This window comes from Gracilinanus agilis, chromosome 4, assembly GCF_016433145.1.
Source record: "Gracilinanus agilis isolate LMUSP501 chromosome 4, AgileGrace, whole genome shotgun sequence".
In the NCBI taxonomy this organism is placed as follows: Eukaryota; Metazoa; Chordata; class Mammalia; order Didelphimorphia; family Didelphidae; genus Gracilinanus; species Gracilinanus agilis.
The window spans coordinates 511,975,288-511,990,105 of NC_058133.1; the positions used below are offsets into that span (position 1 = coordinate 511,975,288).

Sequence of the window (14,818 nt, forward strand, 5' to 3'; positions counted from 1 at the left end):
GGGCAAGTCCTGTGTTATTTCCTCGGTTTCTCTTCTGTCAAATGAGCTGGAGAAGGAAATGACAAACTACTTCAGTATCTTTGTCAAGAAAACTTCAAATGGGATCATAAGGGAGGGGTAACATGACTAAAAAACAATGTTGTTTTTCTCAGTGAAATGGCTGAGCTTTATCTGAAGTCTTGCTTCTTTAGAGCGCTTCATATTCTAGTTCTAGGTTTGGAGGAGACTCAGGGCCATCAAGGCTGGTTCTCTCATTTTGCAAAGAAGGAAATGGCAGCTCAAGGAAGGAGGGGAGGGAGTATTGGAGTGGGATGAAGACCTGACTCTTTGCTCTCAAGCACCAGTTTTCTTTCCATGTGGATGTGCTGACATTTGAACCAGCTCCTCAAAACTCAGTCCTCTCTCTATTGTAGCCCTGGGGGGAAGTGAAGGTGGCATGAAAGGTACAAGGACCCTAGAGATGATGTGTCTCCAGAACATAGCACCCATACAATTGAGAGATTTTTGTTTTGCCATAGAATTTGTAATTAGAAACAACATAACTATGTATATGTGTGTGGTGGGGTTCTATTGTTTTAAGAACTATTTTTTTTAGTCTTAAATTGTAAAAATTGATAAGAATTTTTAGATATGTTGCTAATAAATTAATAGCTAGTCTTTACTTTCCTATATATTTTTTTTCTTTTAAATTCTTACCTTCCGTTTTAGAATCAATAGTGAGTATTGGTTCCAAGACATAATAGTGGTAAGGACTAAGCAATTGGGGTTAAATGACTTGCCCAGTGTCACTTAGCTAGGAAGTGTCTGAGGTTAGATTTGAACTCAGAACCTCTCGAGGCCTGGCTAGCTGCTGTGGCTAAAAATCTTTACAATTGAAATACATTGATATACTCTGAGTAGTGTTCCAGATTAAGAATGTATATACATGAAAGAATTCAGAAATGAGATATGGGGAATATAGTATGTGGGTGAATATCAGTGGAAGTCATCGGCCTATATCACAGTCACCTGGGCAGAAAAAGGAACCAGATCCCATGCTTGGCAGAGAGACATGGTATAGTGAAAGGGCCCTTTAATTATCCAGACATATTCTAGAGCCACAAAAGCTAAGAACTTCGGACTTGCATTGTGATCATTTCAAAAATCAGAAGATAGAAAAACTACTGGTAGACATGGTGGGAACTTTTTGTGCAAGTAGAGGTGATAAAGTGATCATTCCCTCTTAGAGTTTGTATTAGTGTGTTATCTTTATAATTGATTTTTTTGTTCTGTTCATATGAGCATTTTATATTTTTGTAAATATTAATTTCATCTTATCTGTTTTGTTATAATAATTTGGTTTTCCTCTTATCATATTAAATATTTTATTTTTACTCAATTTCTTTACAAAAGCTTCTTGTTTTTTCAATTAAATTCTTTTTTCCTTTACATCTTTTTAACCTAACTTGGTGGGCACTTTTTTGTTTGTTTGTTATATTTTGGGGTTTTTTGATTTGGGGAAATTTTTTTTTTGTTATATTTGCAGTTCACTGATCTTTCTTATTGAACATAAATGGGTCTTTCCTGAAAAGACTTCTTTAGCTACATCCCTAGCATTTCATTTTATAGTTATCTCATTATTTTCTTTGAAATTTTCTTTTGTTTCTATAATTTCCTTTTTTGACCCATCAGTATTTTAAGATATTTGTTCTTCTATCTTAGTCCTGTCTTTAAAAGCTCCTTATTGAACATAATTTTTATTGCATTGTTATATTTAATTTTTCTGCTTCTGCATGAATTTTTTATGCCTTAAAGCATGATCAGTCATGTTCATTTGATAAATATGTAAACTTCTTCCCATTTAGTTATCTCTAGAGGTATATCATGTCTACTCAGTTCTATCACTTCTTGTATATCTTGCCTAGATACTTAAGTTTGGAAGAGAGTACATTAGGATTTTATCCTATTACAGTTCTGCTGGGGGCTTTGTGTGTGTAAAAATTAGCTTTATTAAGCCCTTTTTGTGCCAGGTATCAATCTGATAAGTGCTAAAAAGAAAAAGAAAAGCAAGACAGTCTCTATTCTCAAGGAACTTAAAGGTATATGCTATTAGATGAGGCCTGAAGGAAGTCAGGGAATCTAGGCAGTGGAGATTCAGGAAAGAGAGTTCCAGGCATGAGACAAAAAAAATGTTCAGAGTTGAAAGATGGCATGTTCTGTGCATGAAGCAGCTCTACTGGGTCCCACCTGGAAAGTAGAAAGATGCATATATATATGTAGTATTGATGTGGCTTTATTCTATATGGTAAAGCTCCCCTGTGTATCCCTCCCTTTTATTGTGGTTCTTTGAAATTACAAATGGGTTTGCTCTCATTAACGTTTACCTGAAGCATGTTAGGTTTTGCTCCAACTGCTTGAATCTTTGAAGTGTGTTTCTTGTAAATGATCTATTTTTGCATTTTATTTTCTCCTTCATCCTGCTATTCTTTTCTGTCTTCTAGGTGAATTTATCCCATTCACACTCTTGGTGATGAGTATTAACTCTGTTTTGCTCCATCCTGTCCCTTATACTTTTCTATCTTTGCCCCTCACTCTACTCTTTATAAAGAAGATAATGAAAGAAGAAAGCGTTTAATTAACACTAATGATCTATATTTGGAGCTGTTGGTCCCCGGTCTCCCCCCCCAACTTTGAAGTTTGTTTTACTTCCCCTTTCTCTGCCTATTTCTATCTTGAGTATTATGTCCTTCTGTATGAAATCCTGTGTGTATATTCTACTTTCCTTTATCTAGTTCATATGAAAGTGAGTTTCATGAAATGCTCGTTTCCTCTTTTGCCTTCCTTCATGCTTACGTAGCCTTTAAATTGTTACAGTAGAATTTATAACCAAAAAGGATAAGTTGAGGCAGGCTTCTCCAAGCCAAATTATGTTTATTAATGAGGGTTCTGCCTACCAATAAAGCAGGTTTCCTTCCCTTCAAGTAGCCCAAAGCTCTCCAGAGTGTAGGTGTGATACACTTAGATAAGCATAAAATACAAAAAAAAAAAAAATAGTCTCATCATTGATTATGAGATTGGAAACCACACAGATTTAGGAAATTATGATTGATTACATTAATAAAAGTGGGTCTAGGCCATGAGGGATCAGAACCAACACTCTTTGTCTCTGTCTCTCTTGGCAGACCTGATTTTCAGGTGGTGATGAGCCAACACTAGTTTCTTTAATTAGCAGTGATCAAAGGAAAGCTATAGCTTATATATTTGGCCATGGAGAGGAAGACTGAACTTTTGAACTTCTAAGTTGCTTAGTTTAGAGGCAGAGAAGAATCTGTTACATGATCTGCAGAATGTGATTACAGAGTAGAACCACTTACAGAGTCAAATAAAATATAAAATACAGAATAGAGTAACAAAACAATATACAATATACTAAATCAATATCTGCTTTGGTCAATTCATTACAGCTTAGCTGAATCTCTGAATCAAGTTCACAGACAAAGGGCAGTGGCTTAAAGCAGTTTTAGGACAAACTCAATTACTTATAAATAGGATCAATAAGAAAAGTATGTAAGATCAGTTTTAATCTTTTCATCATGTACCCCTACTGAATGAGTTAGCATGTTTCCTCTCCAGTAAAAGAATTATAGTTCTTTGTAGTTAATCAAATGTCTATCATTTTTTTGTTGCTCTTGACTCTTGTGTTTGCATTGCATAGTTTCTACTCAAGTTCCAGCCTTTTCATCAGGAGTTCTTAGAAGTCCTGTTTTGTCAGGTCCATTTTTTCTCCTATTTCATTATACTAAGTTTTTCCAAGTAGGTTATTCTTGATGTTAGTAATGATAGTGATGAAATAATACTTGCTAGCTTTTATTTAATCTTAAAGTTTGCAGAGTACTTTTACAAATATTGCCTCCTTTTATTCCCACAACAATCCTTTGAGAAGACTGACACCACACAGGGCTGGGGGGAGGTGGGGGAAGAGAGAGACAGAGACTGAGGCCAGATTTAAACTCATGTTTTCCTGACTTCAGGTCTGACATTCCAGCCATTGTACCAGCTTAGCTGCCTCAGTGCCTCTTGCTTTTAAACTTTATCTTTTGGAATGCCATGTTCTATGTGATTCTGACTGTGGCTTCTTGGTACTTGAATGTTTTCTTTTTGGGGCTGCTTGCCATATTTTTCCTTTGACCTGGAAGCTCTGAGTTTTGTCATAATGTTCCTGGACATTTTGATTTTTCTTTTTTAATCAAAAATATTTTGGTAGTCCTTTGATTCATAGATTGTTTCTCCTTGACCTGTTTTCCAGGTTAGTTGTTTTTGATAGTAGATACTTTAAGTTTCCTTCTTCTTTTCAGTGTTTTTATTGTTGTTTTTGTTGGATACATTGCTATCTATTTGGCTCATTCTCATTTTCAGGGAATTCAGTTCTTGAGTAAGATTTACCACCATCCCTTCTAGGCTATTAATTCTCCTTATCATGCTCTCCTTCCTAACTTTTGTTTTCTTTAACATTACATTTTGTATTTCTTGTTTCATTTCTTCCAGGTACTCTTGTAGTCCTTGTGGACAGGATCTTCTTTTCTGTGAACATCTATTTGGACTTGTGGAGTTAGTGTTTTCTTCTGAATTTACCTCTTGGACTTCTCTCAGTCCAAGGTATTTCTTCATTGTATTGGACGTTGTCTTATGTTACTCATATCTCCACCCTCAGTTTCTGGATTGGGATTTTGTGTTTGGGTCAAACTCTGTTCTTCCTCTCCTCTTGGAGGGTATGGTCATGCTCTGCTTGGACCTGCATACAGAGCCTAAGTCTGGGCCCCACCTTCTATGGGAAGTCTTGGATTATGGCTGAGTTTTCTGGTACCTCAACTTAAGAGGTTGACTTTGGTGCCTTCTCTGTCTCCGTACAACTCCTGAACCCAGAGTTGGCTTTGTGTCTTGTGACTGGCCCCAACAAAATGCTACTGATTATGCTGGTGGACCTCTTGCAAGATCCTAAGTGCTGTCCTTGTCCTTTCTCCTGCTATGGCTTGGGCAAGGGCCCAGCAGGCACTGGTCTGACTTGTATCTCTTGCTGTATCAGGTCAGGCTATTTGCTCTCTGGGTTGGGAATGGGCTCCCTGGGTGAGAGGTAGGTTATAGGCCAGCTTTTTGCTGTGCACTGGTCTAACCCTGTATCCTTAGGAACCTTGAGATGAGCCCTGTCCTGGGCAGTGGTCTGACCCTGTCTTCTTTGGTTGCTGGCACTCTTGGCCCTCATTTCTGCTGTGGGACTTAGCCACGTGAGCTCTTTGTTATCTCTCTACCCTGACTCCTCTCCACTCTGATCTTTCATGGGGTTCTGGCAATATTTCTGTGCAATCCTAGACTAGTTAGGGGACAACTGTATAGCTCTTTGTCTTTGGTTTTCTTCATTATTATCATTTTTGAGGCATTAGAACTTTACTAGGGTATTTTAGGGAAGGGGGAATCTGAGCTGCCTAGGGAGAGATAACCTCACCCAGATTGGAAACAGTAAATCAAAGCTTCTGTGCTCTGCTGAAGGTTAGTGGGATCCATCTTGTGAGTGGTTGCTGCCCTTCCAGCCTAGGTGAGATAAGGACACCCAAGAGAGAGAGGAACAAGTCAGGCCAAATAACCTGTGTTGTCTTTGACAAGGTTACTAAATGGGGAGGTGAGAGCTATAGATAGACTTTATCTATATTTTCATAAAGTATATGCCAACATCTTGGCACCAGTCCATATCACTTCCCACCTGACCTCTTCTCACAGCCTGCTAGTTGATCTCCTTGGTCTACTCTTATCCACTCGCCATTCAGCTGCCAAGCAACTTTCCTAAAATGTAGATCTGACCCTGCAGCACCCTACTCCCCTCCCCCCCACCCAGTTCAGTCAATTCTAGTTGTTCCCTTTTGCCCCAGGATCAAAGAAAATCTTCTGACTTTCAAAGCCTTCCAAAACTTGGTCCCTCCCTACCTTTCTAGTGATCTTATGTGTGGCTCATTCCCTTTCATACACTCTGCCATCCAAGGACACTGGAGTCCTTGCTGTTTCTTGCCCTTGACTATCATCTCCCACCTCCAAGCTTTTTCACTAGCTACCTGGAACACTCTTCCTCCTCATCTCTACCTCCTGGCTTCCTTTGAGTCTCATCTAAAATCCTGCCTTCTACCTGAAGCCTTCACTAGCCCTCCTTTGTCTTAGCACCCTTCCTCTGCCATTGCCTCTTAATTTATCCTGTGTCTTTCTTATTTGTATCTGGCTGTTTACATGTTGTCTCCCCATTAGAATGTGAGCTCCCTGAGAGCAGAGGCTATTTGTCATTTGCTTTCTTTTGTATCTCCAGTTGAGTGGTTGGACTCTTGAGTAATTATTCAGTGGTGGAGGTAGGGACTAGATTATAGGTGACGTTACTTGAAGGTAGATGCTTTCAGTCACTGTTCAGCTGTTTCCTAGTTCAAGGAAGCCCACTTTGTTTCTGGCTATTTGCTACAACAAAAAGTGTTTCTATGGGGCAGCTGGGTGACTCAGGAGATTGAGAGACAGAGACCTAGAGACTGGAGGTCCTAGGTTCCAATCTGGCCTCATACACTTCCCAGCTGGGTGACCCTGGGGAAGTCACTTCACTCCCATTGCCCAGCCGTTACTATTCTTCTGCCTTGAAACCAATACATGGTATTGATTCTAATACGGAAGGTGAGGGTTTTTAAAAAAGGGCTTCTATAAAAATTTTTGTTCATGCCAGGCCTTTCCCTTTACCTTTGAGTATTCTCACTGGCTCCTACTGGGTATGCACGGTCCAATTAATCGGGCTTAAACTCACAACCCATCCTACCATAGCCCCTCCAACAATTTTCGGTTTTCTAGTTTGTCGTCTTTGCTAATCTGGTGGAATGAGTAGAATTTTAGATTTGTTAAAATGTGAATTTCTAGAGCTTGTGTGCTTGGAGAATTTTTCATATAGCTATTGATTGCATAAGATGGATTCAGTGGGGGACAGAATCACATAGAGTGAAGAGGACACAGCTAGACAGCAGTTTGGAAAAAATTGGGGGGCAGGAGGGCTTGGAGGGGTGTTAGACTTCTCAGTATGAGTCAACGGTGGTGTCCCAAAAAGCTGGTGTGATCTAGGGCTGAGATGAAGAATGGCCCAACTTCCAGGAATCAGTAGGGTGGGGTGAATATGATTATCTGCCCCAGGCAGCCCACACCTGGAGTGTTGTTTTCACTGGGTGATGCCAAATTTTAAGAAGGGCTTTAATAAAATAAGAACATCTCAAAGCCAGTCACCAGAACTAGGAAGGACCTGGATTCCGTGTTATCAAACATCACTTGAAGGAGCTGGCATTATTTAAGCCTGCAAAAGAGAAGACTTTGGGGGGCTCATTATGGTACACTTGCTTTGCCTGATCCTCTAGGTTATAGCTGGGATTAACGGGGAGAGATGGCAAAGAGGCAAGTTTAGATTTGATGTCAGGTTTCAGTCCTTATGAGGATGTTCCAGTGGAGATTCTTAGCTTGGACTAGATGACTCTTTAGGTTCCCTGTGGGTCCCAAATTCTGATTCCAGGTTAGACAGAACCAATTAAGGCTTTCGGGCCCACTCTTCATTCGAGCAAACTCCGTTGCTTATAAAATGTCAGAAGAAGGAGGCATTATTCAGAGTAAGAGTGAAATATGGGGACAGCCCTCTTCGGGGAATTTGTCTTGACAACTTGGGGAGTTGCTTTCTGATACCTGCCTGGAGCTTAAAGTGCTGCTAAAGCCAAGCAGGTCTACTGTCTCTTTTGTTGTCTTCTACTAATGTTGCTTCCTGCCCCTCCTAACTTCAAGTTCGACAGCTTTTCCCATCTGTAATAAACATGCATAAATTGTGACAAAAACGAGAACCATTTAACAATATAGTTGGTAAAGTTGGAACTTGAGTCTTTCAATGGGCACTTCAGGCAAATAAATTTCCATATTTGTTCCATCTTCCTTCTTGACCATTTCTCTGATTCCAGTAAATAAAATTATCTTTGGAGGCAGCTAGATGGCTCAGTGGATAGAGAGCCAGGCCTAAAGAGGGGAGGTCTTGGATTCAAATGTGGCCTCCGGCACTTCGTAGTTGTGTCACCTTGGGCATTGCCTAGACCTTACCACTCTTCTGCCTTGAAACTAATACACAGTATTATTCTAAGACAGAAGGTAAGGGTTTCAAAAATAAAGTTGTCTTCAATTTTGAAGTGGAGGGGGATTTGAGATGTCTCTTAGAAACCAGATTTCCCAAGGAATCCTGTTTCTGTTTGTAACAGCAAAGGCGACAGCAGCGGGAATTGATGAAAGCCCTGCAGCAGCAGCAGCAGCAGCAACAACAGCAACAGAAACTGTCTGGTTGGGGCAATATCAGTAAACCGGCAGGTACAGCCAAGTCACTGCTAGAAATCCAGCAGGAAGAGGCCCGGCAAATGCAGAAGCAGCAGCAGCAGCAGCAACAGCAGCAGCACCAGCAGCCTAACCGAGTCCGAAACCCCCCGGTGAGCCCCCTAGCCTCCCTCTCAGAAGGCCATTCAGTGCTCTTTCCACTGTCTCTTCCTTCTGGGCCTCTCTTTCCTTGTCATGTCGCCAAACATAGTCTATTCCTGTTTCTTCCTAGCACTCCAATCTGCACACCAGCATCGGCAATTCTGTCTGGGGCTCCTTGAACACTAGCCCCCCCAGCCAGTGGGCCTCAGATCTCGTCAGTAGTATCTGGAGCAACGCCGACACCAAAAACTCTAATATGGGATTCTGGGATGATGCTGTGAAAGAAATGGGACCCAGGAACTCCAGCAAGAACAAGAGCAACACCAGCCTCAAGTAGGTGGTGGCATGCAAGCCACTTTGTTTCCTTCCCAGGGCATTGTCCTCATTGTGATTCTTGCTTTGCAGATCTTAGAAGTAAGTGTTTGCTCACCTGGCCACCTTGCCCAGAGGTCATCTCTTGGTGGTCCAAACCCTGAATTCATATGTTCTTTATGGCAAAATAATTTGTCTTAAAAAAAGAAACACACAACCTTATGGCGGGTGGATTTCAGGGAAGATTCTTGAGTGGCAACTGCTGCATACAGCTCTTCACCACAGTGTGGTGGGTGCATCAGAGCTTTGCTCTCCTTTCTAGTTTTCAAGTGATTAGAAATCTCCAGCACGTCATGGTGGGATTTGAACTTGAAGAATGTCTTGATAATTTTGAACAATAGTCACAGGCTTACTAGTTTATTCTGGGTTTCAAACAATTACTTACAAATACAACCCTTTCAGAATTTTTAAACAGTGCAGCTAACAATAGTTTTAGACATGCAACTAAACAACACTGGACCTTGTTACTTCCTCTGACCTAGTCAGTCTTGGGTCAGGCAGTGGCCTCAAGGTACTTCCCACTGAGAAACAGTAGCCCAGGTCTTCTCCAGTGAGTTTTAGAAGGTTCAAAGTTCTTCAATACCAATTTCTCTTATTAAGAAGTTTGTTTCTGTGGTTGTCATTCAGTTACGTGTGACACTCTATGACCTCTTGGGATGTGTCCATGAGGTTTTCTTGCCAGAGAAACTGGAGTGGTTTGCCATTTTCTTCTCCAGTGTGTCTCCATTTTACAGATGAGAAATTGAGGCAAAATACAGGTAAAGCGGCTTGCCCAGAGTTACATTGCTAGTGCCTGAGACTCAATTTGGACTTGCAAATTCAGATCTTGACTGTAGGGGGGAGAGAGACAGACAGAGAGGGAGAATCTGTCTGCCTCTTTCTCCATCCATCCTGTTTCGCCTTTGAAAGTAGCAAGTGCTCTGCCCAGGATGAATAATCTGTGCTCACTTTTGCCCAGCACTGTTCTTTGTAATGGCTTAACACTGGTGTCGTGTCCCATTTCTTTTTCTTTCCTTAGTAGATCTTTGAATCCCACAGCCTCTCCAACTTGGATGTAAATTAAGTGACTACATTTGCCAGTGGTATTCACTTGTACCATTTAGAATGTTGTCTGGGTGAAGGACTGATCTGAATTCTGTTGTCTTTCCACTTGTGAACTCCGAATATGCTTGTAGCTAGCTAGACTTTAATGGGCCTTAGACAGTTGCCTCTGAATTTGGGCCTTGGGGCCTGCTGTTTGTGAGAAGACCTCCCTCTGGGTACCCACACTGATGGCACTAGCATGCAGTGTGTCTGCACAGTGCTCCACACAAGCCAGCCAGTGTGCTGTATTCACTGTGGGGTCAGCCTCTTGAGTATTTCTGGGAGTATAACATCTGGATTCTCTTGGCTCTGCTCTAGTAAGTCTATGGGGGTTTCAAGCAGACAGAACAAGAAGGTAGAGGAAGAAGAGAAGCTTCTGAAGCTCTTCCAGGGAGTCACAAAGGCCCAGGATGGATTCACTCAGTGGTGTGAGCAGATGCTTCATGCGTTGAACACAGCCAACAACTTAGATGGTAAGAGGTGCTGGGGCAGAGGTGGGATGTGGGAAGTGGGGGAAGACTTCCTTCAGAGAAGGCAGCAGCACCCTGTGCTGGTTGCAGGGTGAGCAGAGTTTTTGCTTCATATCTAAAACAATAACAACCAAGACACTAGACAATCCACAGAGGAGTCTGAAACCCAATTCACGGTCAGTTCAGCAGTTTCTATGACCAGCACTGACTGACCCAGTGTTCCTCCAAATGACCAAGGATCCAGGTTTCATGTCAGAGTATAGCTAAGATTTCCCTCCTTTGGCATGATGCGCATTCAGACCCTTTTAAACAGTGCAAGAATGACACAGTGCCTTTTGGGGATTATCAGGGATTTTCTCCAAGCCTATGCTTGCATTCATTCTCCCTCTTACCCACGAGCATTTGTCTCATCATTGGTCACTTCTCCTCTTTGTGTTGCAGTTCCCACATTTGTTTCTTTCCTGAAGGAAGTAGAATCTCCTTATGAAGTACATGATTACATCAGGGCCTACTTAGGAGACACCTCAGAGGCTAAGGAGTTTGCCAAGCAGTTTCTCGAGCGTCGTGCCAAACAGAAAGCGAACCAGCAGCGGCAGCAGCAGCAGCCGGTATGTGACTCACTAATGTCCTTGTGGGGAATAGCCTGATGGGTCAGGCTCTTTTGTGGCTCGGTATAGTAAGACTAAACAGAACAGGTCCTGCTTGGAGAGAGAGTTCTCATAAAACTGCATGTCTCGAGAGTGTGCTGGTTGTCAGGTTTGTCTTTCAGGAATGTTCTAGCCAGGGGACATAGTGCAGGTAGAGACCCCTGGGCTTAGAGGGAGGCAGGTTATATGAACAAAGAATGGAAAGGTAGCAGGGGGCCGGCATCATTGCTTTGGCAGCATCTTTTTTGACTTTGGGTTCCTCCACCGGCCTTTTCCCCCAGAGTCAATCGTTTGACAAGTCTTCTTGGTTTTGCCTCTCCATCATCTTTCTCACACACCTCCCACCCAGACTGATAAGAGTAGTTTGTGGGTTCTCCTCTGCTCCCACAGTTTCTCCTCTCTAATTCATTGTCTGTGGAGCCACTAAATTAATATTTCTTCAGGGTCCTCTACTATAAAATTCCTGAAAGGGACATTTAAAGTCTCCCACAATCTGGCTCCCACCTACCTTCCCAGATTTATTTCAGATGAACCCAGAAGGCCTTTCCTGATCTCCCTGCCCATGACTTTGTATGACTCTCAGCTTTACTTATCTGTGTACATTACATACTGTGGAATTCAGGAGAATGGGAGCTCCTGGAGAGCAGGACAAGTTTTTAGTTTGTTGAATTGAATTGCTCGGAAGCCTTTTGACTTTTATGCAGAGGAGTAATATGACCCAACCTCTGTTAGAAAAGTTTTTCTGGTAACAGTGTGAGGAATGGGTTGAAGGAGGGATTTTACTGAAGATATATTTTCCCTTTCAGAAGTAGGGAAGTCATGGAAATGGAATCTTACCAGGTCAGAGAGAATGATGTACTTTTGGGCAGTTTGGAGCAATTCAGTCTTTTCTTGGTCTCTGGGAATCAGTTATTCCTTCTCTTTTTCACCAGAAGGTATATTGAAAGCTTGCTCTACAGGGGCCTCTAGATCGCTCAGTGAATAGAGAACCAGGATGAGGAAGCCCTCAGCTCAAATCCTGCCTCAGACACTTAGTAACTGTGTCATTCCCTTCACCTGTGTTTGCCTCAGCTTCCTCATCTAAATGAGAATAATAAGAGCCCTTTCCTCCCAAAGTTGTTGTGAAGATCCAACGAGAGAGTAAATGTAACATGCTTAGCCCAGTGCCTGGCCTGTAGTAAGAGCTGTGCAGACCTGGCTTTCGTTCCGATTGTTATAATTTTCATCTCCATCACTAGTTAACACTGAGTTATGCAAAGGGGGGTACCCCAAGGTGTGATCTCCATCTTCTAGAAGCAGAGAGCCTTGTCAGGGTGGGGGATTGGCCATTCACTCCAGAGTTCAACAGAAACCAGATTGAAAGTTATCCCGGGTAGAGCAGGGCATGAGGGGTGAGACTGCAGGAAGCCTAGCTCTGCCTCTGGCTGACTGAGAGGCATCGGGTGAGCCCCCGAAGTTGGGGTCCCTGCCCCACACTCTTCCTTTCTATGGAGGCCGATCACAGCTCTGGGCGACCTAGCACTTGGCTGAACCTACCCCGAGCTCAGGGAGAAGGTGACCATATGGGACGCTGACCCACATCATGACCGTGGGGGTGCTCTTCTTTTCCAGGACTCTGTGTGGGCCGTGAACCATAGCACACTTCACTCAGTGTTTCAGACCAACCAGAGCAACAACCAGCAATCAAACTTTGAGGCCGCGCAGAGTGGGAAGAAGAAGAAGAAGCAGAAGATGGTCCGAGCAGACCCCAGTTTATTAGGTGAGTGAGATGGCCCCTCTGCTCACTTGGCATTTCAGCATACTACAGTGAGCCAGCAAGATAAGATGGCCTTTGTAGATTTGGCAATTGGGAATCTGTACAAGGAAATGCACAGCTTTGTATACTATTTTACCTTCCCAGAGCGAGTGTCCCGCTCATCCCGTGGGCCCCATCCCCCACTTTTCCACAAAAGAACCAAAAAGATGCCGGCTCATTGACCCCAGAGAAGATACATAAGGATGGAGAATTGGGCCTTTTGTGTTTGGAAAGTTGGTGTAGCAGGGGCGGGTTCTGGGAAGCCAGGGAATAGAGGGGCTGAGAAAGAAGGGGGAGAAACCTACAATTGGCCCCAGGATGATACCGGACTGGCAGGGCCGCCGAAGCCCAGAAAGAGCTTCTAAAGGTTGTGGAGGCTCGTGCGTGGTGGAGGTGCTTCCTGCAGGGCCTTAGCTGCTAATGCAGTCTCTGCAACACTGTTGGTGCTTGAGAAAGTCTGAACGTGTCAGTGAAGGAAGCTGTGATGTCCTGGAGGAAGTGGGGAAGAAAAGAGGCCAGATATGGGAACAGGGTTTGTTGGGAGGCAGCCTGGGTTCCAAGCTAGCCTCAGACACTGCTAGCTGTATGACCCTGGCCCAGTCACTTAACCCCCATTGCCTTGCTTACCTCTCGACTGCCTTAGAATCAATACCCAGTGCTGATTCTAAGATCATAGAAGGGCTTTAAAAAAGAAGAAAGTCTTTGAGACAGGTCAGACAGGTCATTTTGTCAAGTTGAGGATGGAGGTTTCAGAGTGGGAGGAGCCTCAGGGAGATGAGTGATTCCCCCTGTATGGGTTTGAAATGTCTTTTCTTGGGGCTCAGGGGACACTGGGGCCATGGAACTCCCGGGGAGCCATTGGAGTTCATGAGTAGGAGGTTACCTAATCCCATGTGCCTTTTGCAAGGGTCCAGGGGGGTAATGAGGGCCTGAACCAGAGTAGGGGCAGGCCCAGAGGAGAGAGAGTACAAAGAAGGTCCAGTGTAGACAGGAAAACTGAAGTAAGCTTTTACTTTTGAACTTCTTTTAGGCCAGCTTGCTTGTTCTCGTACGTTACTCATTCCTAGCTGACCTCAGTCAGAAATGCCCTGGATCCAGGCCTGCTTCTGCCCCCTTCTGGCTGTGGGCCTGGGGCCAGCCTCTTCCATAGGACCCTGAGTCATAAAACGGCATCCAACCTGTGCTGGCATCCATTGAAGAGCCTTGGCTCCGGGGCCTGCCTCTGCTTTTCTTCCATTTCTCATTGAGCCTGCTGTGGAACTTTTTTGTTAATTAAAAAATCTAAAAAACTCAGAGCCCTTATCCGAGCTTTGTGATGAGTCGTAATAAAAATGAATAGCCTGTAAGCCAGGAAAGCTCCCTAAAAAGAAAGGATGTGGGCCACGCCGGCCTCTCTGCCTGGAGTTGGAGGCTGGAATTTTCCTTTTATAAAATAACCACCTGGGGGAGCCCTAGCAGTTTCAGAAATGAAAACTTGATGTTATTTCCAGCATCATCCACTCTTCCAGTTTTGACAGATTTTCATGTTTGCTTTTATACAGCGGGGGTGGGGGGGGGGTGTTGGAGAGTGAGAATGAGTGAGAATGAGTTCCCTGAAAGGCAGTATGCAATAGTGGAGGGAAACCAGTGGACCTGAATCCTGGTTCTTTCACTGTGGGAACAAATTGACATGTGTAGGAAATCAGGTTTTATAGATTTGCTGTAGCTTTAAAATCCATGTTCCCTGTGCTGTTTATTTATTGTATTTGTCATTCAAAAGAAAGGACATTTCATTGGTGTAGATATTCCTGCCAACTTTCTCATTCCTCTCACTCCTCCTCTGGCCTGCTTTAAAAACAGTTTTGTGAGTGACAGAGACTAGAAAACAAAAACTGTTGGTTGGCCAGCTTTTTGATGAACCTCTTTGAACACAGACTGGCTAGACCCCAACATCACCATGAATCACCCCACTTGACTGAGGCATGGCT

At 43.2% G+C, this 14,818-nt stretch overlaps 1 protein-coding gene across 1 annotated transcript in view; it reads left to right on the forward strand.

Moving 5' to 3' along the window:
- Window positions 1–14,818, forward strand: part of GIGYF2 (GRB10 interacting GYF protein 2) — a 112,690-nt gene that overhangs the window by 93,912 nt on the left and 3,960 nt on the right. Inside the window, exons 23-27 of the mRNA XM_044673290.1 lie at window positions 8,274–8,495; window positions 8,615–8,817; window positions 10,258–10,412; window positions 10,851–11,017; window positions 12,668–12,815. Coding sequence (XP_044529225.1) covers window positions 8,274–8,495; window positions 8,615–8,817; window positions 10,258–10,412; window positions 10,851–11,017; window positions 12,668–12,815 — 895 coding nt within the window. The remainder of the gene's footprint in view (window positions 1–8,273; window positions 8,496–8,614; window positions 8,818–10,257; window positions 10,413–10,850; window positions 11,018–12,667; window positions 12,816–14,818) is intronic.